The 27,766-nt window shown below is 45.8% G+C and overlaps 8 protein-coding genes across 9 annotated transcripts; 2 read left to right on the top strand and 6 right to left on the bottom strand.

The window, feature by feature from the left end:
* Window positions 1-49: 49 nt before the first annotated feature.
* zdhhc24 (zinc finger DHHC-type containing 24) lies at window positions 50-2,922 on the bottom strand. 2 transcript variants are annotated; one of them, XM_067248257.1, is made up of 4 exons: window positions 2,407-2,922; window positions 1,899-2,176; window positions 1,373-1,672; window positions 50-156 (listed from the first exon to the last, which is right to left on the bottom strand). In XM_067248257.1, exons 1-3 carry the CDS (start codon window positions 2,709-2,711, stop codon window positions 1,380-1,382), a joined length of 876 nt encoding a protein of 291 aa, XP_067104358.1. In that variant the 5' UTR covers window positions 2,712-2,922; the 3' UTR covers window positions 50-156; window positions 1,373-1,379. The 2 variants fall into 2 exon arrangements, with proteins under 2 accessions (XP_067104358.1, XP_067104357.1); XM_067248256.1 differs by lacking the exon at window positions 50-156 and having other exon boundaries at window positions 838-1,672.
* A 3,392-nt stretch (window positions 2,923-6,314) lies between these two features.
* Window positions 6,315-7,374, top strand: LOC136954478 (cyclic nucleotide-gated channel beta-1-like). Its single transcript, XM_067248109.1, has 3 exons — window positions 6,315-6,727; window positions 7,126-7,163; window positions 7,256-7,374. Exons 1-3 carry the CDS (start codon window positions 6,315-6,317, stop codon window positions 7,372-7,374), a joined length of 570 nt encoding a protein of 189 aa, XP_067104210.1.
* A 302-nt stretch (window positions 7,375-7,676) lies between these two features.
* rnaseh2c (ribonuclease H2, subunit C) lies at window positions 7,677-9,423 on the top strand. Its single transcript, XM_067248314.1, has 5 exons — window positions 7,677-7,734; window positions 7,930-8,088; window positions 8,219-8,331; window positions 8,877-8,996; window positions 9,116-9,423. The coding sequence occupies exons 2-5, from the start codon at window positions 7,935-7,937 to the stop codon at window positions 9,137-9,139; spliced, it is 411 nt and encodes a 136-aa protein (XP_067104415.1). The 5' UTR covers window positions 7,677-7,734; window positions 7,930-7,934; the 3' UTR covers window positions 9,140-9,423.
* A 406-nt stretch (window positions 9,424-9,829) lies between these two features.
* zbtb3 (zinc finger and BTB domain containing 3) lies at window positions 9,830-12,453 on the bottom strand. The gene is made up of 3 exons (XM_067248313.1): window positions 12,409-12,453; window positions 11,921-12,083; window positions 9,830-11,782 (listed from the first exon to the last, which is right to left on the bottom strand). The coding sequence occupies exon 3, from the start codon at window positions 11,778-11,780 to the stop codon at window positions 9,948-9,950; it is 1,833 nt and encodes a 610-aa protein (XP_067104414.1). The 5' UTR covers window positions 11,781-11,782; window positions 11,921-12,083; window positions 12,409-12,453; the 3' UTR covers window positions 9,830-9,947.
* A 153-nt stretch (window positions 12,454-12,606) lies between these two features.
* Window positions 12,607-17,065, bottom strand: pola2 (polymerase (DNA directed), alpha 2). The gene is made up of 18 exons (XM_067247765.1): window positions 16,682-17,065; window positions 16,454-16,578; window positions 16,225-16,313; window positions 16,058-16,115; window positions 15,859-15,968; window positions 15,524-15,723; window positions 15,339-15,427; window positions 15,020-15,172; window positions 14,869-14,931; window positions 14,723-14,774; window positions 14,492-14,616; window positions 14,302-14,340; window positions 14,090-14,163; window positions 13,860-13,968; window positions 13,503-13,609; window positions 13,313-13,369; window positions 13,015-13,141; window positions 12,607-12,935 (listed from the first exon to the last, which is right to left on the bottom strand). The coding sequence occupies exons 1-18, from the start codon at window positions 16,764-16,766 to the stop codon at window positions 12,783-12,785; spliced, it is 1,815 nt and encodes a 604-aa protein (XP_067103866.1). The 5' UTR covers window positions 16,767-17,065; the 3' UTR covers window positions 12,607-12,782.
* Window positions 17,066-17,400: 335 nt separating this feature from the next.
* On the bottom strand, window positions 17,401-22,220 carry zgc:195212 (DUF4554 domain-containing protein). The gene is given in 16 exon segments (XM_067248360.1): window positions 17,401-17,486; window positions 17,592-17,690; window positions 17,885-18,144; window positions 18,146-18,262; window positions 18,367-18,519; window positions 18,863-19,006; window positions 19,284-19,477; window positions 19,614-19,682; window positions 19,776-19,831; window positions 20,009-20,092; window positions 20,273-20,385; window positions 20,485-20,538; window positions 20,626-20,755; window positions 21,310-21,401; window positions 21,579-21,713; window positions 21,801-22,220. Coding segments are annotated over 13 exon segments (1,509 nt in total). The 5' UTR covers window positions 20,741-20,755; window positions 21,310-21,401; window positions 21,579-21,713; window positions 21,801-22,220; the 3' UTR covers window positions 17,401-17,435.
* Window positions 22,221-22,325: 105 nt separating this feature from the next.
* Window positions 22,326-24,310, bottom strand: LOC136954717 (thiosulfate:glutathione sulfurtransferase-like). Its single transcript, XM_067248359.1, has 4 exons — window positions 24,156-24,310; window positions 23,274-23,393; window positions 22,701-22,863; window positions 22,326-22,550 (listed from the first exon to the last, which is right to left on the bottom strand). Exons 1-4 carry the CDS (start codon window positions 24,166-24,168, stop codon window positions 22,496-22,498), a joined length of 351 nt encoding a protein of 116 aa, XP_067104460.1. The 5' UTR covers window positions 24,169-24,310; the 3' UTR covers window positions 22,326-22,495.
* Window positions 24,311-24,378: 68 nt separating this feature from the next.
* si:ch1073-303k11.2 (LRRN4 C-terminal-like protein) lies at window positions 24,379-26,403 on the bottom strand. Its single transcript, XM_067248358.1, has 2 exons — window positions 26,246-26,403; window positions 24,379-25,536 (listed from the first exon to the last, which is right to left on the bottom strand). Exon 2 carries the CDS (start codon window positions 25,534-25,536, stop codon window positions 24,748-24,750), a length of 789 nt encoding a protein of 262 aa, XP_067104459.1. The 5' UTR covers window positions 26,246-26,403; the 3' UTR covers window positions 24,379-24,747.
* Window positions 26,404-27,766: the final 1,363 nt, after the last annotated feature.

Raw genomic sequence — 27,766 nt, 5'->3', positions numbered from 1 at the left:
TTCTTTATCTCAGATCAGATGGGGTCTTTTCACTTCACCCTTTAAGTATGCTGGTTCTCTGCGTGTACCCATGAAGATTCAGCTTTGGCATTCCCGGCTCCCATCCATCTGTCTCACTCATCAGAGCATCATTTGTACTACGAGCATCCTTGTCCGCTGAAACGAAAACGCAATATTAATTTCGCGAACAATTATGGCTTCAAAGTAGCCTATAATCAACCAGTAAACGTCGGTCGTCATCACATATCCTCATCACTCCCAGTCTTCCGCGCTCTCACACCACATAGTTCCCGTCTTTACAATGCTCCGTCACAAGGGGTGTTTTCTGGCGCTCTTCGTGCCACCATTAGTGAACGCGCCACTTGGGTGGGGCGTACGACAAGTGTGCGTTCACGGATTTTAACGCTGTTTAACGAATGTAGAATGAAAATTACATACGTCATTGGTATTTTAATAGGCTATTGGTGTTTACTCTTGCACTCACTGAATTCAATTTGGCTAAATAACAACAACACGGAATTAATCTACAAACATTATACAGGCCATGTATGACAAAACAAAACATTTCAATGGCTAATATAATCCTTTATTACCCTTATAAGGCAAACAAAATAATACAGTATTTTCAGAAAATGTCAGCAAAATACCACTGATAATCAACATAATTTTCCATGTTGAAATGACCAACAGGGAAAATGATACACATCTGTTTTGGCTGCAATCAAGGAGTGCATACAAAAAGGCAAAGACACACGTTGGGGGAAAAAACACATTAAAAACAACCGTAATCTAAATTGGCACTGTAAATGAGACCAGAGCATAATGAAAGAGTGTCATCATCAAACACCCACACATACTGTATGTAGAATATAAGAACAGATGATTAAAAACAGCAGGACTGACAACTCCTGTATGGTCACTGGATGACCTATAGATGGCATGGTTGAGTCAGAATGTATTTCCACAAGAGACCTTGATAAACATTGAATCAATTGATCATCAATCAAAACATTAATGTATTCAGTGTCATATTCCAATTCTACTTTAAAGCTCCAAGGCTATGTAAACACTGCATATTCCACAGTTTACCTTCCCTGGCTTGTATAATCAGTATGAGGCTGATTATACAAGCCTAGGAAAGTAAACAGTATATTATATCATATTTTTAGAGCTGCTTCCGACACTTGGTCAAAATACCAGATTTACCATGAAAACTACTGCCTCTGATGTAGAGCTGCCTTCCCAGCATACAGGGCAGGGAGCTGGGTAAAGGCAGGGCAACACTGAGCACCTCAAACAGGTATAAATCACCCCACCCACAGGCTGATGCAAACAGTACAGTGCCTTCCTAGATCATTCATGATGAACTGACCGCAGGGTTACCGGGCAGGTTCCAGCGACCCCGTGACCTGGAAGTAGATACCGTCACCCGGCAGGGGGGAGGGGATGAGGGGGCAGAGCCAACAGAGGTACCAGCGGAGACCGAGATAGTGGCGCAGGTTGCCCACCACGCCCAGGTTGTAGGGCCGGCGGTTGGAGTACCACTCACGGGTCGTCTGCCCTCGCAGGAGCAGGAAGATGTGGAAGAAGAGGAAGGATGCCACCAGCAGGAAGCCCACCACACAGGTGTCAGCGATGAAGGCAAAGCCAAACGCCCGTGCCGACACCTGGCCTGAAGAAGGGACGGGAGGGAGGTTAGAGTATGATAGGGAGAAACGTTAACTGACACTGAATGAAAAGTCGACACCACCTCCCTCTCGCATTTCCAGCAAGACTCTCTAACGCACCATGACGGACAAGCCCTCTTTCAGAATAATAAACGTACATCTTTTCTCTCTCTTGTTCTATCGCACATACAAACACGAGAATTCTTCAAGCACACAAGCACACACACTGACCAGAGACCAGCATGATCCAGGGCATGACCAGCAGCAGGACACTGTGCAGGCTGACCCCCTCCTTCAGGATGACGATGAAGACCTCAGCGTTCATCACCACCGCGTACAGAAGCCCCGCCCACATGAACAGCAGGCAGCTCAGGAAGTAACGGTAGTTCCGGAAGCCAACGCACTGGCCAAAGAACACACAGTGGTGGTCTCGCCGCAGAACACACGCCTTGCAATCATAGCAGTGGGAGCAGCGCGGGGGAGTGTGCGTCTCACACGTGTAGCAGTACCTGGAAGTTATGGAGAAATGTGTCATGAGATCACGTACTCAGATATACATTTATTGTTGTGAAATTATAATACACATTTACACAGCATTATCCTTTGGATGAGGATATTGGAACTAGCATAGGAAAAGTTTTTCTTAAAGACAGGGTTAGGGCCCCTTACCCCTGGTTTCAGACAAATGACACACCCAGGAATTAGGCTATAACATTAAGGCTTACTTATTAAGACTTACCTCCAGCCTTGTCCCACTGCCTCTCCCCCAAGGAACACTCCCCGAATGCTGGGGCTAGTCTTGAGGAAGAGTGAGGCGTTCCAAGTGATGTTTCCTAGCATAAAGTATTGTGCAAGCAGGTGTAGTGACTTCCACACGGTAGACCACTGGGTCTTTTTCTGTTCCGCTTCCAGGGGCGCTCCCACCAGAACCAAATAGCTCACTTCTGCAGTGATGGAGAAGACCAGTACGGTGTTCAGGACAATGGGCAGGTGGCGACATACCCTTTCAACACGACAGTACACTCCACTCGCGAAACTGGTCATATTGTGCGCGTTGTCCCTTTGACAGTTCCTCTGATTCAGTCTGACATTAAATGCGGGGTGGTTTTCATTGACGGACAAGCAACATGTTTGTAATCCAAACGTTGGGAGCCTTTTATTTTCAAATCATACACAATACAAAAAGGTTTTACAAAAAAGTACAACTTATCTTGTAATCATCGAGGTATTGACCATGATTAACAATGATGCCAACCCGTGCTTGCTTTCTTATAATACAAGCGAAACGCTAGGTTCAGTCCTGTGTTACATTGTTTTATGTCCCCAAAACATTTTCCGTTCCGCAACAAATTGCTGGTGTTTCTGATTGGCTGGTAGGTGGCATTTAACTCGTGTGTAACTCGAGACAGCTCTCAACTCAGCAGAACATTTACCTCCGAATGCCTGCGTCTGACAAGAAGATACCCCTTGCTTCTCAGCGTGAGAAATAGTTGAAATGCGTTAGTCTCAAGGCAAATTTGTGAGACTTGAGAGCCTTGAAACTATTAAATAGATTGTGAAGAATAGAGGTGGGACATGCCAAGAAAGATAACAATATGAAGATATAAGGCAAACAAAGACAGGGTCAATTTATGAATAGGATACGATATTAAACTACCCCCCCCCCCTCCCCCCCACACAACAAATAATCCTCATCCAACCTCTAATCCATGTTAATCTCTTGCCGTCGCATGGCTGTATTCTTTCTATGTCTAAAGCTCATGGACCCAGTCACGCTCAGACAGTGAAAGAGAAATGATGCCCGTCTGGAATGAAAGCAAAAAGGTCCGCAATAGTTTAGGAGAACAAGGACAACAAAATCTGATTAACAGGTGAGACAGTTGCAGTCATAGGATAATTTCTCAGAATTTTGCGAGACGTCCCGAGTATTACAATTTACAGGATTGTCCCAAAATGAAGTCATGAGGTCACCTGTTTTGTGACATCCGTATGCAAATATATTTTTGTGCAATTTAACAAAAAATATGATTTAGCTCTTTATAACAGTTACATCCTGTATGAATGTAACAGTATACCTTCTTCCACCATTAGGGTTCACTCTTTTCTTCTGAATAGAGCTAGCTCAGAAACCCAGAGCCTAAACGATTGGAGGAATTTACATTTGTATATTCCTTAAGGCTCTTTACTCATCCAAATATGCCTTGGCTCTGCCCAGTCGGGTGATTCAACAGTGAATGAGCATGCTTGACTGTCCTGCCTGTCTTTGATGTTCCCAGTGAGCGCAGGAGGATCGAACTGCAGAGTGACCTACTGACCTTTCAGAGAGACCAGCGTCTGTGAGTAAAATACACGAAAAACGGGCATCAGTATTTGTGTCCAGAATTTACTCACTAATGTGTGTGTGTGTGTGTGTGTGCAGTAGCAGGGCAGTGCGGCTGCAGTGGCGATGGCAGGAGTTGAGTGAGCGAGAGCGACGAGCTCAGCAGCAGAACAAACAGCTGCTGCAGGAGTTTGAGAGAGCCCAGGACACACTGAGGGACATGGTGGCCCGCACCGCAGCCATGAACACTATACGAGTAAGCACACACACACACACAGACTAGGGACAGGCATGAGCCAGGGCATGAGCAGTAACAAGACATTGTGCTGGTGGACCCCACACACCACACGTATGCATGCTCTCCTCATGCCACACACACACACAGGGGTGAGGAACACACTCATATTCATTGTACACACCCACACAAACTCTCCATAAAAAATACTCTGTGCTTTTTCAATACTCTAGGTAGAGTATGAGAAGTATCTGGATGATAACTACCCCAGATGGCAGCAGGAGCTCAAGGAGAAGACCTTGTCTGCCCAGAGAAAGGTACATTGTTAACCTTTTCCATGTTTTATTTATAAATGTATGATTATGCATGGCTCTCGTTGTATATCGGTAGTCTCTCAAAGCGTCCTTCAACTCCACAGAGGATGGAGCAACACTTGGAGAGCATAAGGAGGATGGAGGAGAAGACTATGACAGGGTCCCCTATCAGTGCTAATGCTCCGCTTTCCCAAAGTATGTTTCCCAAAAACATACTTCACACATACTGTACATATACATATATTGGCATTTATACATTTAGTTACACACGTCCTTTCCCATTTTTTAACAACCCTCTGGTATTTATCTCCATTCCTCAGCTCAAGTTCCTCAAACTCAGAATGGCCAACAGGACTGCAGCTCCCACTCATTTCCGTCTTCCTGTTTGACACATGCTCGCTACCAATTAGCCAGTCCACATACCATGCTGTCCTTTAACCCCAAAAGGACCCAAGTCTCCTATCACACCCCTGAATCTCTCCACCCTCCTCCCCATTTCCACCCCTTTCACCCGCCTCAGCCATTCCAATACCCTCACCCTTCCTCCATTCCAATTCAGCCCCAAACTGTAACCCAGCAGAGCTCTACAATGTGGCCTCCCCAGGGAGAGTACCCCCTGGACTGGGCTGGCAGGGTGGCTGTTTTCCCTTCCAGGACTCAATTTGGGTACCAGAGCTCCATGGCTGGTCCATCAATATCAGATCCCCAGGGGTGGGCAGTGGTTGAGGGTGTTAGAGTGGAAGAGGAGGTCAAGGAGGGTAACCCAGTGGCCAGAATTGAGGGAGAGAGCAGTGATGGGCACAGACCGAGAGGCAATGACCAGTCCCATGAACTGGACATCAAACCAGGTAAGTGCTAGGCTAATGCGTAAATTAAAGGGTAATAAAGTTCTCGATCTAATCTTCCATCTGTAATCAAATAATACACTTTCTCTTGGCCCTCACAACGCCTGGCCCTGTTTGTTTGTGTGTGTGCAAAGTGCGTCTGTCAAGTGGCCATGGAGAAAGCAGTGAGTGTAGCAGGGCCTCCGGTCGGGCCAGTGGGGAAATCGATAGTAGGACGAGAAGGAAGAAGAGGGAGCAGAAGGAAGGAAGAGTGAAACAGAGCTCTGCAGACAGGGAGGAGACCGGTCTGTAAGTAAATGTTTCATATTTACTATATTTGACATGTCATACACGTGATGTGACTCCATCAGGGGAGAATTATTACAAAGATATTCTGTTATCAATCGTCTTTGAACGCATTTCCAAACATAGATTGCACTGTAAGGGTTAATGCTAGATGGTCTATCAGCTAGTCTGTCACTATCACTATAAATGTCTCTCTCTGTCTCTCTCTCTCTCTCTCTGTCTCTCACACACCCTTCTCTCACCATGAGCCAGTCAGCTGTTACATTGTGCTTCTGCTCCTGCTCCGTCAGGTCCTCAGGAAGGTCTGTAGTGGGCCCAGATGTGGAGGCCTCAGCATCCAGTGCATCTGGGGCGCACAGCTCCGAAGGTGACGATGCAACATCAGGGGGAGGAAGCACGAGGAGCAGGCGGAGTACAGGGCCGTCTGCAAAACAGCCAAAGAGGAGAGGCGAGAAGGCCAAAAGCAAGGGAGAAGAGACAGGGAGTCCTGTGCAAGAATCAGAGAGGCATAGGGAGGAGTCAGACAGCCTGGGGGGGGAGTCAGGAAGTGTCAGTGTGAAGTTAATAGGATGTGAAGAAGAGGTTGAGGAAACAGAAGGAGAACAGGAGAGTTTGGGTGTAGAGGGGGGGACAACGGGGGAGGAGGTAATGGAAGAACAGAATGGTGATGACGAGGAGAATAGTGAGAGAGTCAAAGAAGAGGGCGAGGAAGGAGAAGTGGATGAGGAATCCCCTCGGGATGAAGAGGAAGAAGGGAGAGAGGAACTTGATGAAGAGAGACAGGAAGGGGAGGAAGAAGTAGAACAGATGCACGGGGAGACTGCTGATGAGAGGGAAGATTTGTCTGATGGAGAGAAGAAACAGGAGGCAGGTGAGGGAGCTGAGGATGAAAAGGAAGAGGATGACGAGGCATCAGCAGGGGAAGAACCTGTAGAGGAAGAGGAGGAGTCTGTAGAGGAAGAGGAGCAATCTAGTCAGGAAGCAGAGGAACTGTCAAAAGAAGTAGATCATGAAGAGGAGAGAGAGTCAGATGACAGTATCATCTTACCTAAAGAGCACAGGTACAACAGTACACTAATTAATTAATACATTTAGAAATTAATGTGATCTGATGGTGATGCATGGTTAGGATAAAGTGTTACTATAAAGACACTGATATTTGTCATTTGCAGGCCTGCAGAAAACAGGCCCATCTTGGCGGAGGAGGAGGAAGGAATGATTGGTGATGATAATCAGGGTGATGATGATCATGGTGAAGATGCCAGACTTGAGAAGGGTTATTCCTGGTCTGGAGATCCTACCCATGCTTTTCAAGATGAACACGATGATATTGAAAGTCTTCTCGCCCCACAATTAGAGACACAGAAGAAATTGTGAGTTCTTTACACAAGCAAATGATGCAGCCTGGAATTGTATGTCGATTTTGAGTTCCCCTTCTAACTTCTTTTCAACCTTTCAGGGAGAAAGAACAGCTAGCACCTAACGGTAAATCCAAAGGTATGAACATTACAATCATTGTGGTAGAAATACAAATAGTTATAAATAATACTAATGCTAATAATCACCTATAATTGTCATGTGTTTTTCAGCCAGAGCTGGAGACCTGAATAGTTTCTCTGAGGAGGAGGACCTGAAGGAAAAGACAGAGGCCAGTCCAGTCGCCCGGAACACTGAGTCCGATGATGAGTTTAATGACTTCTATGATTGACTGGAACAGACTTTCAATTCTGCACACTATGCACACTGTCGCTTAAACCCATTACAGTTTATTATAAACATATCCCTTCATCCCTCCCTTTATCATACAAAATACAAAACGTTGCCGTATAAAAGAATTGTCCAAAGTAAGAACATTACCGTGGCTCATTCTTAAGGAATAAATATTAAAATAATATTCAGGAATTTTTGCTTTAATTAAATCCATGTTACGACATCCAACCCTGTAGAGGGCGCAAGGTCTGAGCAAGAGACTCAACCCGCTAAAACGTCTTTTAGTTTAGAAGTGGAAGCTTTTATCCAATCACGTTCGACTATGTTTTCCCGCATGAACGTTGGAAAACATTGAAAGGTAAGTAACTTAAGAGAATCCATCAAATTATAAATCAATTAGTTATTTCTAAAGTCGTTCGCTGACTTGATACTAGTCAGTAGGACCATAGTAAAAGTATGACGAGACCTTAGAGGCGATGCAAATGGTAGTCAGCGAATTCTAGTTTTTGTGGTGATACTGTGAAACTGACTGCTCCGTTTGTTCTGTCCCAAGATACAATGTCTTCCAACCTAAGCGTGACCACTGTTCAGTTAGGCTCCGTTCACCGGGCAGAGCGCGCCCCAGTGCATCTGCTACCGTGCGAGGTTGAACACAACGGACCAGCGGAAGTGTCACAGTACTTCAACTCTGCGATCAAAGACCGCAAACATGGTAGGATTAGTTCAGTTCCATACACAGTACAAGTAGCTCAATTAGCTATTCCTATTGAATTCATGGATAAACTAAGATACTATAAGGTGTAAATCTTACTGTAACTGTTTTAACATCCCATCTCTTGCAGAGAAGACAGTGTCCTTCAGGGGCAGAGGGTTGAAAGGTCAGGAGGTCAGCTGTCCGCAGGGATATACAGGGGTGGTCCTTCGAGAAACTAACAAACCTGGCTCAGACCAAGAGGTAAACAAAGTGAAACTCGAATTAGACACACATTAAAACGAGGTGTATCATTGCAGGCAGACCACTTTATCCCAAGGCTGTATTTCCCACAGTGCTAATTATTCCATATGACGTTAGTGTGTAGATCAGTCATACATTTACTCATTTAGCAAACACTCTTATCCAGAGCGACTTCCAGTAAGTACAGGGACATTCTCCCCAAGGCAAGTAGGGTGAAGTGCCTTGCCCAAGGACACAACGTCATTTGGCATGGCCGGGAATCGAACTGGCAACCTTCAGATTACTAGCCCGCTTCCCTAACCGTTCAGCCACCTGACTCCCTACTGACTCATACACTTTGGAATCCATCCTGGGGAGTGTTTTTACTGTACAAACTTTAGGCAGAGGGCTTGGGAATCAGGACAATGAAATGTTATGGGCCACACACACAACTACCAGAAGTTTTACAGTTAGGTCGTGATGGTTGTGAGAGAAAACAATAAAGGTTGTAGTGATAATATCATAATTGTCATTTAAATACATCCCTAATCTGTTTGTTTTCTTAGGACAGGACTGTGAAGGTGACCTCAGTGTTCCATAACTTCACTTACTGGAACTTGGAGACTCCCCCAAACTCTGATGACGGTGTGGTCACGTCGATGGTCTGGCCGGAGCTGGCGGAAGCAGTGAGTTTAGAATATACAAATCCTCAATCCCTTGTATAAAGTGACCATAAAGCCCTTGTTATTTTAGTTTGTGTTTTTTTTGTGGCCTTAAGTGTAAATGTCTATTGCCGGTTTTCCAGATCCATGGGTCAGTGGATGACTGAGATGGATGACAACCAACCAACATGGAGATATACTCGGTCCCCTTCCTCCCAATCTGCTTCCATCCTGCTGGATTACAACTAGCTTCTATACCTGCATTGTCCACTCATGGACTAGCTGACTCGTCAATTCTGGAACAATGTTTGCGTCAAAATGTTAGCCACTGCAACGCCTTGTTTGTGAAAGTGACTGATTACTCTAAAGGTGGTTGACAGATACTTGTAGCATATTTAGATGTAGGTGCACTTGTTTCAGATCATTAAAATTTACTTTTGTATTGATATTATTTTCACTTGTATTTCATAACATGTATATTTGAACACGTAAAGAAAAGGCTGATGGTATTAAAGATTTATAATACACAGAAGTCTAAAACATATTTTGGGTTATTTCACAACCATAATGTAGTGGCATGGCATCTGTTATTTAAAACATTATCCAGTGGTTACAGGGCTACAGAGACTATACTCGGTACAGATATTAGACATGAGTTCAACACTGGTGCATTGTTAGTGTTTGGTACACTGACAATATAATTCACGTTTACATTTCATAGAAGTCTGACTGGCACTGACATTTGTAAGACAGTGAGGAAAAGTACAAAGTGATTAAAAAAGGTAATTTAAAAGGGTTGAGATTGAATTGGATCCTTGCTTTCTAATTGTCTTTCATTGGCCTCCACTTTTTCCCCATCATGGTACGCTGGTAGAGCAAATAAAAAAAGTCCAGCCACCACTCAAGTGAGCTACAATGAAATATAAGACACAAGGTGTAGGCAATGTCTTCTGGAAACAGCTGTACGAATGTGTGTTAGCTGAGAGGAGGGGGAGGTGGTTCCAAATCCCCCTCCCCACAACTGCGTTTGGCTGGCTGGCTGTTTTCATGGGCCTTGCGGATGTGACGGTACAGGTCGCCCGACTGCGTGTAGCTACGGTAACAGTAGCGGCACTCGTAGGGGCGCTCGCGCGTGTGCACGATGGCGTGCCGCCTCAGCGTGTAGGCGCAGGAGAAGGTCTTCCCACACACGCCGCAGGTGGGCACGTCCTCCACGTAGTTTCCCATCGAGTCCTGGAACTCCTGGAAGTAGGCCACCTGATCAACGTGGAGCGGAGCCCCCGAGGGGAAGAGGGAGCCGGGGAAGGATGGGGCGTCCTGAGAGGAGCCAGGGGCGGAGGAGGGGGACAGCGGGAAGGTGAGGGACTCTGTGGGGTGGTGGTTCATTTGGAGTAGGGAGTGGGCATGTGTACCGGGCAAGTAGTGGTGGTTACCGCCGTCCTCCCCTGGTTGGTCGTCCTCATTGTCTGTGATCTCGTCTTCGTCCCCCACTATCATCATCATCCTCGCCCCTTCGCCTCGCCCCTGGACCAGTGAGATGTTCTTTACCTCTGCCCTCTCGGCTTCTTCAAACTCCTCATCGGAGATGACGATGGCTTCGACCTTCACCTTCACCCTGTCTTCCTCCTTTTCTTCTTCTTTCGTTACTCCTATCCCCACTGGAAGGTCAGCCCCCGGAGTCTCAAGGTTGGATTGTTCTCCAGAACCAGCCCCCTCCCTCTGCACCCACGGCGGCAGCCCTCCAGAGCCTTCTGTGGTTTGAGGCTGGGGAACTGCCTGGTTAGGAGCCGAGGGCTGAAGTGTGATGGGATTCTGGATTTTGATCTGTGGGTATGTGTGCTGCGCTGCAGTCTGTGTGAGTGTGTTCTTCTGGGTTTGCGCATTGAGCAGGAGCTGCTGATGTGTTCTCTGCGTTATTACCGAGTTCTGTTCAGGGCTGGGGGAACTGATGGGGGAACCTGACTGGGTCCAAACGACCACAGCAGAGGTGCTACTCTGGGTCACCTGGACCAGTGAGGATGATGAGGACAACGAGGACGAGGACGGCCTCTGTTTGGTGCGGTTGTACGTTTCTGTGGAGCTACAGGGGCTGGAAAGAGAAGACGTCCCCGGACCCCCTAGGCGGGACTGGGCTCCGGAAGAGGGGCCAGGCCTGGAGAGGAGCCCCAGCTCTCCTGTGGGAGGAGGAGGCAGGATGCCCATACCCGGCTGGGTGGTATCTGCTACATCTGGGCTCAGAGGTGTGTGCACCCGCAAAGACTCCACTGCCCTCTGGCTACGCTGCGTCACGGATACAGGCACGGTGACCGTAACTATGTCGGGTTCCCCCCCGGCTGCCACTCCAACCCTGGCCTCAGCACTCCTCCTACCCCCTGCTGCTCCGACGCCACTCTCCTCCGGGCGCGTGCTGTCCGCCTCCGTTTCAGCCAGCGGCCGTCGAATCAGGCGTCTCTTGCACACGCGCACCACCTCGTTCATGTGCAGGAAGCTCGCCGCCGCCAGCACGTCCTCCACAGGGGGCGGGGCTTCCAGACGCAACACGCCTTCGTACATGAAGTCCAGCAGCAGGCCGAACGCCGTCGCCGTCACGATGTCGCTGTCCAGCGTGACCGAATCCCGTCGGCCGCTGGAGACCCCTGTGGCCTCGGAATAGAACATGTGGAAGAACGGCGAGCAGGAGGCCAGAACAGCCCGGTGAGCCAGGAATCGTGAGGAGCCGACAAGGACAGTGCAGTCACATAGGAAGCCACGCTGGCGCTGGGAGCGCAGCCCTGACAGGAGATGGTGGGAGTGCTGCGGAAACTCCATAGCTGAGAGAGAGATACAGAGAGATATGGGGGGGAGGTGTGTATGGAACAAATGGATATGCTTTGAGAAAACTGAATAGAAAACTGCTTTAGTGACTTGAAGGTGTTGTGGTGAGTTGTTTGTCTAGCGTCAACACCTACCCAAGTTTATAGCACTGATCCTCTCTAGTTGAGTTGGACAATGTTCTAATGTGTGGCACCGCCCGACCCACTGAATCTCGTTAACACATCAGATGTCTTCTCAATCTCTACAGGTAACCATGGCCATGGTCTGGGCTCCTCATCTCATGTTATGACCCGACTCCTAGCACGATAAGTAATCGGAAGAGAGGGCAAACTTCAATACCACAAAGACAGGGTCGCTCTTGTCTTCGGCATTGTATTGATAACTGTAAGGTCCGTTATCACATAGCCAGCCTAGCAGGAATACAATGATCTTGCTTACCGTAGTACCTAAAGAGATACGAGCTATGATGCAACGCTAACGCTAGCTATGTATCTAGTGTCAGCAAGCTAACTAGAATGTAACGATAGCGTCATCTCTCGAACAGCTTAACCCATAGCCATGTGAAATTAATACATTTCGAAATAAATGTATCCTGGTTACAGAAGGAAAATAATGGAACAACCTGGCTGCAGGGAATCTTTCGGCACATCAGATCACCTTCCCAGAAGAAAACATCCGGGTAAACGTTAAACTTCTTCTGTGGTTTTACCATGGTGTAAGCAGCACGCCATTACTACTGGCCCCTTGTGGACAAAAATGCAACATACACGGGTCTAGAAAAAAACGAATTGTTTATTTTCGTTAAACATTACAGATAGGATATCATTTTTTGGAAAGGACTGAAGAAAAATGTACAACAATAAGCTGGGCGAGAAAGAATGACTAAAGTTAATTGTAAAGTATCAGATAATCTTCACCACATATGAAAAGACTGCACAAGTAAGAACAAAATGGATGAGCGTACACAATTTAGGTACAGTAGCATGTCAGTTCCCATCAGATCTTCACCACCTGACTGGCCAAACACGGGCTCTCTCGCTTCCCGTCAGCCAATGGAGTGCTACGTTGGATGAGCAGTCTTCCGTAAGTCCCGCCTACCTGGCCCTTGGTGAGACGGCCGGGGTTGACACAGACACAACCCATCACATCCTGTGGTCAGAGACACAAAGAGTGATTTAGTCAGTGTTTAGCATGTGATTGTGTGAGTGAGTGAGAAATACACACAAACCTTGATGAAGTAGCGAAGCTCAGAGGGAACTATGAGCACATCGGGACAGACGGGCATCTGGCCGTAGAACCGGAACTTCTCATAGTCCAGGTTCACCTCCTCCACTGGGGGATACAGGGGGTAGTAGCTGTGTACACACACACACACACCCACAAGGAATAATAGAACCATGTTCCCATATAAAACATGCATACCTACCTGCAATGTTAATGACAGAATACAAGACAGATTTCCTTGTGTGTGTGTGTGTGTGACCTTCTCTGACGGATCATGTGTTGTGTGTGTGTGTGTGTCTCACCTTCTCTGACAGATCATGTGTTTGAGGATACGGGAGAAGCGGTCTGAGCCCGCAGCACTGAAACACAGGGACATCACTTTAACCACCAGATACCACCATTGACACCTTTATCATGGTAACATGTAGCTTAGACACCCAGTACTATCTCCCACACCAAGTCTTGTGTACTAGGTCACACACACACACACACCAGCTGATCTCCTCGGCGCCCATGTGAAACACGATGTCCGTGGACGTCAGGCCAAGGGTCACGCCCTCGATGAGCAGAGTGCAGGGGTCAGGCACCAGGGTCACACGCTGGGGAACACACACACACACTAACATTAACACTATTCCCATGGGCCCCATTTTCTCATGTCAAAAAGATGAGAACCAATTTCATGATTTGGCTAAAGATGGGGCATATAAACACAAGAAAGTTAACTGTGAAAAATCATCACAAACAAAGCACTAAGGTTACTTCTTTATTCTAGTAACCTATTGCACGCTAGAGTATATTCTTACTGCTGTGCTTGTTGCTCAGCAGCAAATCCTTTGGGAGCCTCACCTCCGCATCCTCCTTCTTGAGGTCAGGCAGGCTGAACGGGGGTTGTGGGTAGATGAAGTGATGGTGGACGTCTCTCTGGGAGGGCACGAACACCAACCGGCACCCGACACTGGACGACGCAAAGCAGCGATTCAGTTTCCAACCACAACAGCTACGCAACAGCTTTACCTAGCAGGGTTGGTCTGTGCATTCAGGTAAAATGTGTGCAAAAAGGGATAACAAAAAGTTACCTTCTAGTGCCTTCCAATATGCTCTGCACACACCTGGAGAAAATGGCTTCAAATGTCTCGGTCACCTGGGCCTTCTGATATAAAAACAAAAGCCCATAGTCAAACGTCTATACTCGATGAAATGGTACAGGAGGACCAGTAATAACAGTTGCGAGTCAAGTGTCAAGATATGATGCTTGAGTATTGCTAAGAGAGTCGGTGCTAAAAGGTACCTCAATCTGCTCATGCTTGGCATCCACAAAGGGGCCCAGCTGTAGGTAGGAGAGGAAAAGAACTGAGTTTACAGAAATACAAACAAATCATTAGGCATCAGCCTGTGTGAGTGAATGAGACTGTGTGCATCTATGTGGAGGGAGAGTGTGTGTGTGTGTGTGTGTGTGTTAGGGGGTGAATGGTTCTGACCAGGAGGCAGACGTCAGGGCGGTCCCTAACGATGATGTTGATGAGATCCAGCAGAGGGTCAAAGGTGAGGCTGTCAGAGGGGGTGTAGGGACCGCAGGCCAACATCACCATCACCTGCTCTGGGACTGGGAGAGGAACGAGTGAGATACAGGGAGGAGAAAAAAAAGAGGCAGAAATGAGAGGAGGATGAGGAGGATAGAAAGAAAAAGGACGATAACTCCCCCCTCTTACCTTCATCCATTTCTTGCTTGATCTCATTGGTGTAGAATGGAAGGGGGACACCCTGGAAACAGAGGCAGGGAGAAGATTCAGATAACGAATAAATGGATTGAAAGGAAAAACACAAACCTGTCAAATGCCACAGCTGGTTCACTGACCTCGTACAGTTTAGATGCCACCAGCTTCCTCCCGGACGTGTTCATCCCCTCCATAACCACCACCTGGGAGGAAAGGAGGGGTGAGGATTAGAGGCAATCCACTTAAAGTTCTCAAGGGGAAGAACTGCCGAATGTTTCAACCGTCTTTTACCTGGCCTGGGAAAAGAGAGTACTCTCTGAGCTCTGATAGGTCCACTGGCACCTGCTGTCCCCCTTGGTCAGGCCCCGCTTCTAAGAGCACCGAATGGGCGTTGAGCTTCCCGTTGCTGTCACAGCACACCTGTCCCAGCACAGTGACTTTGTCCTAGAGAGGGAGGGAGAGATGTATAGCATGGGGGTGACAGCCAGAGAAGGAGAAACAGAGGGAGAGGTTGAAAGGGGAGTGAGAAAGAGGGGGGAACTTTCAGCAGCCACGGGAGACCCCGAGCGAGGAGGGGGAAGAGAAGGCGGCAGGCAACACGTTCACATACCTGAGCAGGTAGGGAGGCGGGGGAGAACTCCTCGATGCTGAAATGAGTCCTTAGCTCCTCTCCCAGCTCCTCAATCTTTTCCGTCAACACTGCACATCACAGAAAGACATCAGAGATGGAATTTTCGGTCCATCTACATGAGCAAAGGAAGGACGCGCACTAGGGTTTCTTGGTCGTGTCCTTACCATTGCGGACATCCCGGAGCCTCTGGAACATGTACTTGTAGCTGGCGAGCAGGGTCTCCTCCTCTCCCTCCAGGAGCTCCAGACGTACCCCTCTTGTTTGGCCCTTTCGACCCGTCCAGGAGGTCCCCTGGACGGCCCCGAAGTTGACCACCACCTCCCCTCTGGCCCCACGCTGGCTGTACTTCTGAGAGGGTGTTGCACTGAAGAAAGGAGGTGGGAATAATGAAGACAAGAGAAATATGAGTCTGTTTCTGCACCTAGACTACACAGCATTGACTGTCCAAATACAGTCTGTGTATTTTTTCTGTTTCTGTATGTATGTCGAGTCGGTGTACCTGGGGGAGAAGCTTGCGGGAGACAACAGAAGACCGGGGCTGGTTATCAGAGAAGCGCTCCTCTTAGACTTGGGATGCTCAGGAGTGGTGAGAGCTCGCTTCTGAGAACCCTGCAAGTACACACAAAACATTTTGGGATTCTGGTACATGTCAGTTCTTCCCATTTATATAACCTATTACACATGGACAGTGTAGTAACCTTGGCAGGGGTGGAGTAGGAGTCTAGAAGATTCTCCTCGTCTTCCTCAGCTTTGATTCTGAACACGCAGTTATGGAATACTATTGGTAAAGCACGTTTCCCAGCTAACAACACTATTGTTTCTAATGCCGGTACATATTAAGATTAGTTGTGTGTGTCAAGGATACAGGTCTTGCAGTGAGTTGATATCCTTTGTTCCTTTGAGAAAATCCTCTCTCTTCGAGAACTGTTTGGACTTGTTTCTCCTGTTAAGAACCTGCAAGTGACACAAGCAGCCAATCAACAACAGCTTTAGTATCCAGCCTGACTCCAAACGCACCAGTATTCCATGTATCATTATCTCGTATCTAACAATAACAAGTAACTTGTGAAGCAAGGCCGTTGTCTGTCTTTCACCTCATGCTCAAATTGGTCTAAGGCGTCCAGAGTGAGCTTCAATAGTCCTTTGGTGGCGCCAAACGCCACCCACTCAGCCACAATATCTTCCCCTTGCAACCTGTGACATATGCATTGCTCCAACACTGACATGGAAAATTCAGAAGAAATGTGTGATAAAGGTTAGGCTGCCATCATCGTAGTTGCGTCATCTTAAAATGCAAGAATATAACTGTCGATTTCACTTACACTTGTCCAAAACCGAGTCATCCTCCCAAGTACAGTCGAACATATCGAGCTCCGATTTTATACTTTCTGTACTGACAGTTGCCATTGCTAACTATGCGATAAACAAATGTATATATGTAAAAATTATAAGTATCCAGTCCAGTCGAAAGAGAACGATGAGCAACTGCCTTGAGATGGCGAAGTCCGACGTTGTGATAGCCTGTAGCCTGTCCGGCTATTTTGACAGCTTAACGATAGCTTTGTAGTTAGCTTTCAATATATTCCAACGTCATATAGCAGATGTTATTTACTAGATACATGAAGTGCATTGCTACTGGCTTAATTAAACTATTCCGAATGTATACAATAACACCAGAAGCTCGTTTCCTTGCTGTTACTTCAACATTTCATTTTGCCGCGAAACCTTTCTTGACAAACGGAACTACGTCATCATAATTTACCCCATAAAAAGGAAGTTATTTTGCATGCTGAAATACATTCCGCCATCTACCGTGACAAGTGAGTATGTGCATGAATACGTCTGAACGTTATCCATGACCTCTAAATCGATTAATACAAATGTATATTTTATATGTTTAGTAATAATATAAATGTTATCGCTACTCATGCCTATATGAAATACAAAGACGATTATAATCAATATCTGATTGTACTTCATTTAACTTAGATTTATTCATATAAAGAAACATGTACATTTGTTTCACAAAACTCATCTCCATTTAAAGTAATTCAATAAAACGAAAATGGCTGGTCATCAGATTTCATTCTCGGACACTCCGCTGTTGGCACCAGGCTGTGTGTGAGTCTATAAAAGAATACAGCAGAGTTGGTATTGTAAGGATGGATTCTGTGTTTGTATGATCAGGTGGTAATAACATCATGGTATTAATACAATGGACTGCACCATCACCTGTCCTGAGTAGCACTTGCTACTAGGCAGGCATCTCCCTGCAGTCACTCTCTTTAGGGTTTGGTGGAGAGAGGCAGACAACTCAAAAGTGTTTTGCACCTGCATCGCACACACACACACACACACACACACACACACACACACACACACACACACACACACACACACACACACACACACACACACACACACACACACACACACACACACACACACACACACACACACACACACACACCGTTACACAGTGGCTGTTTGCTGATTATTTAGGTCTTATGCAATGTAGTGTGTACCTTCATCCTATCCAGACAGGCGGTTCTAAACTCCAAGTTGCTGGAGCTGCTCACCACAGAGCTAACAGAACTCAACATGACTCTCAGGGCAGACGACATCTTCTCATGGACCTGGTGGTTTAAGGGGTGGAGAGAGAGACACACGCACAAACACACATACGTTATGTTGAGAGGAAGTTGAGTATATTTGTAAGAGGACTGAATACTGTATTCACTGACTGAATACTGTAGTGTGTGTGTGTAATGGACTGCTTGCTTTTTGTCTTTGCTGCTGGTCCTTCAGTGTGCCCTGCAAAGCTGTGTTCATCACAGCTGTGACTTCTTTGCTGTTGAACCTCAGAACCTCCTCTAGGTGGTGCTCCAGCAGCTCTTCACTAGCTGCAGAGGAGGCCCAAGATCTCAGGTCATCACCTAACACAAATACAACTACGCAACACACGTACTGGCACCCATAGAGTTGTTGAACCCTTTTTTGATCTCACCAACAAAGTCAGAGAGCTGGGAGTGGAAGGGATCTCTGTGTTGGAAGAAAAGGAAGACAGACAGAGTCTGTTCCACATCAGGCCAGCGTTCTGTCTCAGTCTTCTGATGGGGTTCACCGTTTTCGGTGTTCACGGTGATACAGCAATTATGCTCTGCAAAGGTGACAAGACAGCCAAGAGAGAAAGGAGTAACAAAGGTGGATTGAAATAGAAAGCAATTTTGTTTTCGCGAAACAACCCGTCGTGACGGAGGAAGTCTATTTAGAAAGAATGTTAACTATTCTGAATGTAGGTCACGCTGCTGTGAAGCAGGTTTAATGCGTGCGTCACTAAAGTTAATCAACACCTGATTTAAAAGTGTAGCTGAGCTTCCCTAAGCATTGTTGCTTACAACCAACTGTCATCTTTTACATTCATGGGATACAATGGGGAAAGCCTCAAAGTTTTCAGTACACTGTACTGATTCTAATTCCACATGACTCGGTAATGGCGGTACCTGGTGTAGTGGTGTGTGAGGGCGAGGGTGTGAAGGAGAGCCCAGGGAAGCCAAGCTCCAGGCAGGCCAGGTGGGCAGACAGCTGCTGGAGGAAGGCTGAGAGGCCCTGCAGAGGCAGGTTACTAGGGCTGTACAACAACACCCACCATGTGGTTAAGGGGCGTACTCAGTGCCGGTCCTTCCTACAGGCGACATAGGCGGCCGCCTAGGGCGGCATGAAGAAGGGGGCGGCAATTTCCCGAGTGCATACAATTTTCAAACAAGTTTTTTCAAACGCACTACCAGCAGAGGGCGAGATGAGTCCATGTGTGCAGCACACATTCTGAAAATCTATGCATCACATTTATCAATACAGGTGAATGATATAGCTTAGTGAGTGAGATAGTGTGTGTGTTTATGCTGAGTCGAGTTGAGGATACTTGTATTCGAGTTAGACGGGTGACTAGATTGGGGTATTGCTGGACGCAGGGGGTGAGGATGGTGATGGGGAGTAGGCTGAGCTCCCCATACAGGCCCTGCTCCATGGCCTCAGGGGGGATGCGTAGTGGCAGCCTCACCCCCCGGACAGGATGCCCTCGCTGACACCAGGGCCCTGTCCCCACAAACACAGGAGGCCTGAAAGACACAACACCCCACAAGGTGTCATTACACAAGGTTCTAACGTGGTTACTAAGTAACACAACCAAGTCACCTGCAGATCATTATGCTGAGCAGACAAATTACATCACACACACACACAAGTACCACTGACTGAGTGTGACAGGCAACATCCATGACAACTGCCTGGTGCTCAAGTATGACTTTGCTCTCTGTTTTCCCACTAGAGTTAAAAAGATTACACATGGTATTCATTTTAGTCATTGTGCATAAGAACTATGATGAAAAAATACACCCCCTAAACATTTGTATATACCTGATTATTCTCTGGTATATATCACCATCTAGCTTCATTCTAAGGTGGATTTTCACCTGTGTGGTAAAGAAAAGCAGAAGTAAAGGCATTCACAGTTAAAGACTGGGTCTCTCAATAATTGTAATTTATTTAATGAAGCTTGTGACTCCTTTAAATGAGACTTTCGGATGTGTGGATGCAGTTGATGTGTTGAGTGTGTGTGATGTTCCGTCCATTATACATGTCTACCTTACCCTTGCGTTGGTCAAGCTCAGTCTGTGAAGAAACACCTCTGTTTGAGCCCGCTCCTCACACCTGACCAGTCTACCCTCTCTCACCTAGGGTGAGGAAGGAAGGAAGGATACATGAAGGATGAGTGAATGAAGGACTGATTTGCCATCACAACCAAGGATAAGGGAATGAACACATGCATTTACCACATGCAGGTACAAAAGCACACACTTGTACTGTTATGGGATAAATAACGTTTAGTGTAATGGGTAGTGTAGTTTACACACCTGGAATGACAGAAGGAAGTGGAGAGGGCCATGGACCTCGGTGAACTCACATAGTTCCTCTGGGTCAGGGGCAGAGCATGGGCTGGCAGACGCAGCCTGTTTCTGCCAAAACTCTGGATGCAATCCATAAGTGACACACAACATATTTGAGCTTCTAAGACACATATTTACAGCATACTATGCTAACAACTCTCTGTCCACTTATAACCAACCATGATGGATTTCCTCCACTCTGACACCAAAACACCAGGGCCCTGCTGCTGCAACTGACAAGTTTATTGCGTGGGTGACCTCATTTCTCATATGAGAATGTTGCATAATGAGAATCAGGTGTAGAATATCAAGCTAGTTACCTGTGCAGTTGAGTTGGCCGTTTTGTGGGTTATCTGGCACTACCCAGAGCAGGACCAGCAGCCCCCCTCCACCCTCTGTATTCCTCCTTTGATGCGTCCTCCACTGCCGCAGCATCAGTAACCGTAAAGCCTAAGCCGCAAGTGCCAATCAATAATTTAGCTATAGCCTACTTTTGTAACAAAAGTTAAATTAGTATCAGTCTGTGACTTGTCGACAGGCACTCATACTCATAGTATGCCTGGTTACATTTTCCAGTAGCATTAGGCTACTAAAGCTAGCTGGCTTGTCAATGATTCAGTAGGCCTAGTCCAATGCTAGCTACTAGCGTTAGTAGCTAAGTCTAGCTAACGTAGTTGGAAACACAGTGACAATAACTCACTTTACATTAGTTGTTTATATTATTTTTATGAAAGGTTTCACCTGCTGTATGTTACTCAGAATCATTATTTCTTGCCTTGAAAAATAACGCCTGCGTGGAGAAGTTAAATGTCAAGCTTAAATTTAGGTGTGCGTCAGCTGTACAAGTTCGCGCCATAGACACGTGCGTATTTACGCACGAGCACTGCCAAATATCTTTGCCTTTTAAACTCATTGTTCCTCATATTACACTGGTACACACCAACTCGTCTTTTCTCATTCATTTATTAATCTCAGTAAAACAACAGCAAAACAAGTAGGCCTACGCAAGGCAGTTGTTCCATGGTTTTCCCCGCTCTGAAAACATCAGTTAAGCGTGCTCAACTCTTTGGAGATCCTCAAGGGTAACGTACACCACCTAGGACAGTAACCAACAGATGAAAGCAAGAAGAAACACAATTAGTCACTTGCTCTAAGGCTATTCAAACGTTCCCCTTTTAGAAAAAAAGCATAACAAGGTAGGAACATAAATAAGCCACAGCCACATTTTAATACTTATTTGGCCAAGGCCTATTATTTATTATATGTGGCTAACCTGTTCATGGCAGGGGTCAGGGTAATCACAGATGTCTTCTGGAAATGCGTTGCGTATAATCTGTTTCACTTCTGCTGAGTAAACATAAGTGGGCTGCACAGTGTCCTCCTCCTTCAACCCAACCTTGTGATAAAACTTATATAAAAATATATAGTTATAGGCTGACTGGAAATTACTCATAATTGCACGCACCCTCTATATCAATTATCAATCGATATTCACCAGATTGCGTTGAAGAAGTTTGTAGGCCTTCTTACGCCGGGTTTTGTCACTTTTCAAGCGCGAGGCACAGTGGAGCAGTGGAGCAACCCATGAAGGTACCCTGTATGAGGATTGGGCAGATTACAAACAGCTAAACCTGTTGGATATGAGTATAGGTAGCTTTCGATTTAAATCCTATATTCTGTAAAAGCAGATAATCACTGCCAATGCGCCATATTTTGGCTGTGAAAGACTAGAAATTAAGTGAAATGTTTTACCCGTAAGCAATGCACTGATTAATAAAGATGTCCATGGGAGGCTGCAACACTCAAGTGTCGTTTTCATTTGTTTCTAAATACAAACCGCCAAGCTGACGTAGCTCATTTAAATGAAATCTACGACCGAACGAATTTGACAATATCATCATCCCTGATAAAAAACAATAAGCCATCTTTGTTATAGCATAATATATAGGCCTACCTACATTTATCACGTGTTTTAAGTCTCATAGTCACACATTGAAATGATTTCAAAGAACACACTGCATAGCATTCAATGATTTTATTCTAAAACAAAATATTAGAGACACATAACAAATATAAATCCAAATAGGCTATAAATACACATTTCTTGTACGTTTGTGTTTTTCGTTAGTGAGGCTTGTGCGTCAATATGCCCAAATTCCCTTAAGGTAATTTTCCACAAATCTTATCTTTTCATTTTCCTTCTTTATCAGACCACTCCTTGTATCCCCCAGCATAGTTAGAAGCCCTGAAATTAAAGAGAGAGTTTTAAGGGGTGATAACGTTTTTGTGGTCAAACAGTAAATAGCTATGATCTTAAATAGAAGGATAATATAGCAGAATAGAAATCTTCAATGTGTTAAAACATAAGGGATATTGCTAGTAAGTTAGCTCATACTTCTGGAATCCCATGCTTTGCGCCTTCTGCGTTGCCATGGCCCCTCGACGCCCCATCTGACAGTGGAAGACAAACTGGGGGGCATCCAGAGGGGGTTTGGACACACCGTACTTGGCCTTGAACTCTGCAGGGTCAAGTGACAGTGCACTTTCCACCGAATCAACTACAAATGGACAAACAGAAACTCCTTCATATCATCTCCGTAGTGTCTAAGCTGCATAAATGTTCACAGTGCTTTAACCAGTGATGTCATTGACATTTTACATCAATGCCTTATCATGATACTAAATCTCAAAGCTTATCTGTGGGTGTGCAGTATGAGAACTTGCGTGCCATATCGTTGCACCTGGACTACTGTAGCATAGTGAAAAGCAAGTGCCAACAGTGGTTGTGTACAGACTCATTAATCTAGAAATGTGGGTCGTAAGAGTTTTTGGTTTTGTAGACCCTCTCAAACTGGAGTAATATCCTTTGGTCCAAATGCATGGCATCTTCTGTGACCAAGGAGTGTCAGGTTATACATTAGGCCTACTGGTACAGGTAGGGCAGTTTAAGCTTTGACTATAGGCTCACCTGGAATGTGGATGGATCCTGGAATGTAGCCTTTATCCACTTCCTCTTTGGTGCGGACATCCACCAGCAGTAGACTCTCGCTCTTCCCCAGGAGGGCCTTCAGTTCGGCGTATGAGATATCTGTTTGACAGGAGTAGAAGTCATATAGGGACCCGCACAAAGCCTATCGCTGTACAGGTAGGCCTATGTAATAGGCTATTCATGAAACCGTAAAACAAATTATATATAATAATAATAATCCAAAAAATATGGACACTAACATTTGAGTCGCATCAATGATAAAATAGCTGATATAGTGAAAGTAGCCTATTTATAAGGTAAATTGAGAAATGCATAAAAAATACAGTTAGGTGTGCACATTAGTAGTCATGGCAGCCATATTATTAGGTACGTTCGACTTCATGCAGCGCCGGCGTCGCCTGCAGCCGCCTGCAGCCCGGCTGACTTGAAGCAGCCAATGGCATTCTCAGCTTCAAGTCATCCGGCTGCAGCCCGTTGTCGGCGCCGCCGGCGATGCATGAAGTCGAACACACCTTGTAATCCCTCATCGCTGTCATTCTTCCCCAGGTAAAATCAGGTGCAACTTCCGCAAACAAGACCATTTTCATTTAATACTGCTGAGTCACGATGAGTTATCATACTGCTGCTTTCAAGTTGTGCTAAGTGATGATAGATTAATAGGTTGTTTAGCGTTACAGCCTACATAAATTAAGAAAACGTTCCCTTTTAATTGTTTGTATTATAAGATATTATGTCACGTTGTAGGCTATAGAGTTTAAAAACTCCAAACTCAACAGCTGGCTAACAACAACTCGTGAAATGGTAACGCTAACTCATTTTCAATTAAATGAATTACATTTTGATTAACTAAAGCTTGCTTACCTGAGTTGGCCATTTTTGGTGTGGAGTAAAGTAGTGCAACAGTCACAGTAAATAATTTGGTCTATGTTTTTGTTTGGGGGTAACTATTGGTCGAGAAGAGAACAGAAGGAGGGTCTTTAGATGACGCCGAAGTTGTAGCAAATCACATCCTTTTTCGTCTGAAACATGAATTTCAAAGTAAAAGCTGTAACGCTTTAAAACGCTTCAAAGGCGTCTAATAAAGTAAACATTATCTGGCACTTAATAGTCTACGTTACATGTATGTTTGAATTCATTCCAGAAAAAAAAACACATTTGCAGACAAATTGTACAGTTTTTATTAAAAACAGAACGCATCAGTCAGTTTTTCTACTTTACACATAATCTGTACCCTGTTATCCTACACAAGTTAATTTGCCAGCAAACAACCTGCAGTGTTCTTGTAGGCATTTGTTATCTCAATGCTCTGACACAGTCAAAAGTTCATAGTGGAATTATTAATACCATATTTGGAGGTCCTGTCTAGTCTCAGTCACCCTCTCCATATAGAGACTTGTCAGAGGCCTGTCTGTGAGGGCTGCAGTGCTCTGGGTGTGGGTGGTGCAATGCTGGATCAGAAAGTTCCCTCAGTGCTATAGGAGGGGTTTCCTAGACCCTCAGTGGAGTTCCTCCCTGCTTTCCTACAAGACTGCCGCCTCCAGCAGATCACAGCAGACAGGGAGAGGAGCAGCAGCAGACCCAGCCCTACACCAATGACCCCAGCCCTCAGGGCCAGATTTGTGGCTTCTGGGGGATCATAGGTCTGGCAAGAGTACTCCACTGGTGTACTGGTCCCTGCTTCGTTCTCAGCCACCACACAAACTCTCGCCCCCACCTGCAACTCTCCTACCAGTCCACTGCGCAACTTTTCACCAAAATTCAGGGGCTGCCCCTCATGCCCCTCCACCACCACCTGGTACTTGGACACTACCGACTCAGGGGCGCACCACCACACCTCTACTCCCTTTGCCTCGCCATCTGCAGGCACCAATTTTTTAAGGAGTGGGGGGTGGGGTATCTTATCAGGCCCACTGAGTCCAGGGCAGAGGCAGCCATCTTGGGCTGAGAGCTGGTTGCAGGGCACTTGCTGGGCCATGCAGGGGTCGTAGTCACATAGGCTGAGCTCAGGGCCAGTTTTGACCGTAGGAGATATTTTAGAAGGGGAGGGAGAGTGGTCATCACCATCACCATAGTCGTTATAGTCATCACCGCCTACATCTGTTACGTAGAGGATGCGGTGGGGCGTGACCGGAGAATGGGTAGGGATGGCCTGTGTGAGGAGCGATGAAGAGAGGAAGTATAAAAGTTCAGGGGTCAGGAGGAGGAACACCATGGCCAAGTTCCAGCACGGTGACTTCATCATCTGTGGGGGCAGTAGAATAAATATAGAAATACATGTCAGTCCTGCCAAATAATCGGTGTGTCATCGGTGTTCTACAACTGAGACTAAGATAGCATACAACATAAGTGTCATAATTAGATCATTACATGATACAATGACAGATATACAGATATATAGGCTTGCTAAAGGAGGTGAAGAATACAATGAAGATTGACTTGAGAATACATGACCCATAAATTATTCAGTTAATTAATTAATCTATTGTTAGAAATTGTTAATTAGACACATGAAGAATACTGAATTAGGCAGAAAAATTGACTTTGCCTTGGACCAGGCTTAATTATTTATGCGTAGTCTAGGTAAAAAGCCACAGTGTTAATTTGGACAGAGGTATTCAGAGGCTAACTGGGAGCAGATGAAGAGCAGTGACCCTGTCAGAGCTCTCGTCCCAGCTGGCTTGTTGCCAGGGTAATCTGTGGGAACCCAAGACGAACCCAGGAAAAAAACTATTCCCTTTAGGGAAGATTGTCTCGCATTCCTTAATCCTCAGGAAACATGTATTTCATTTAGACCAGTCTCCATCAGAGTTATTGCCATTGTAGAATTGGAAATTATGTGTAATTTACTTTTAAAGGAACCATCCACCTAATCTACTTGTAGTGTCACACTGATTACCTTAGTAACCAAAGATCTTAGATAACAAAACAGTTCATGCAGTGCTGAGGCCTACCTGAATTTAAAAGTATTTGTTCTTTCACTCTTCTTCTTTCTTTGGTCTCCTTTCTCTTTTAAGTACTTGTTCTTTCTCCAAACCGTCCTTATGAGTTCCCACCAAACTTGCACCTCCTTTTTAACACCCCTCGATTTACTCTCGTCCTCTGTTCCCCCCCACCCCTCTCTCTCTCTCTCTCTTTCTCTCTCTCTCACACACACACGGCTTGCTCTTTTTTCTCCCTTCCTCTGTCTCTCTCTGTTTCTCTCCCTCTCTTATACACACACACTCCCCCTTCCTCAGGGGTGGCCTTCTTTATCATTCTCTCAGGAGGAGGGGGCAGTCTAATGTCTGTCTGTGTTCCTCCCTGCATACCAATTTTCTCAGTAGCAAAAAACAAGCTAAAGCTTGCTTCTAATTTTGAGTAGGTAGTGTCAGTGCCAGCGGAAGTTTATTGCACAAAACTGTGCTAAAGCCCTCTAGAGTGAATTTGTCTGATAATTTCAATCATGTGACTCACAGAATTACATTCCATTGTGTGTGTGGGAGTGAGACCCTCCTCCCACATACAAGCTGTATATGTGTGTTTGTGTGTGTGTGTGTGTGTGTGGGAGTGAGACCCTCCTCCCACATACATGCTGTGTGTGTGTGTGTGTGTGTGTGTGTGTGTGTGTGTGTGTGTGTGTGTGTGTGTGTGTGTGTGTGTGTGTGTGTGTGTGTGTGTGTGTGTGTGTAGTGTGTATGTGTGTGTGTGTGTGTGGGAGTGAGACCCTCCTCCCACATACATGCTGTGTGTGTGTGTGTGTGTGTGTATGTGTGTGTGTATGTGTGTGTGTGTGTGTGTACGTGTGTGTGTGTGTGTGGGAGTGAGAGCGAATGTGTTTGTGTCCCCCCCTCTGTGAGCCTGTGTGTGTGTTAAGAGTGCTTGTTTATTATCCTTCCCCATTGCAGTCTTCGGGGGTAAAGGCAGCCAGCTCTGTCTCCGTTCCTTCCTTTTACGGGGGAAGGCTGGCGAGGTGGACAAGCTGCTACATGAGTACCAGCATCACAGAGAAGAAGATACGGAAAACGGACAGAAATCATCTACTTCAGCTTTGGCCCTTTCCCCCTCATGGTACAAAACTACACTAGTCAAAACATCAACACAACCACAGCACACAACGCACGCTTTACACAAATTCTTATACGTGACGGTTAACATGACCACTGTGCTACAACCTTGACTAGTACATTATGAGTTATCCAAAACTGTATAAATGTATTTAGCCTCACATTTTTGTGGTGACTTGTTAGAAGTGTTGTTGTCTACGTAACTTCTCTAACAGAGTTAGAAGAGGAATAGAGAAGTTAACAGAGTTGGGGTCGGAGTCAGAGACACAGTTTCATAGGAACATGACAAAGTGATTGCCACACCTATTATACAGATGTGACACATCACTTACAATAATTCTCACTAGAACACGTACAATTGATCAGTCCCTTTTTCATTTGAATAATCCTGCTGTAGCAATTATTGAGTGCAAATCCTGAACATAAGGA

This window comes from Osmerus mordax, chromosome 12 (genome assembly GCF_038355195.1).
Source record: "Osmerus mordax isolate fOsmMor3 chromosome 12, fOsmMor3.pri, whole genome shotgun sequence".
NCBI classification, from domain to species: domain Eukaryota; kingdom Metazoa; phylum Chordata; class Actinopteri; order Osmeriformes; family Osmeridae; genus Osmerus; species Osmerus mordax.
This window is presented reverse-complemented; position numbering and strand designations above follow the sequence as displayed.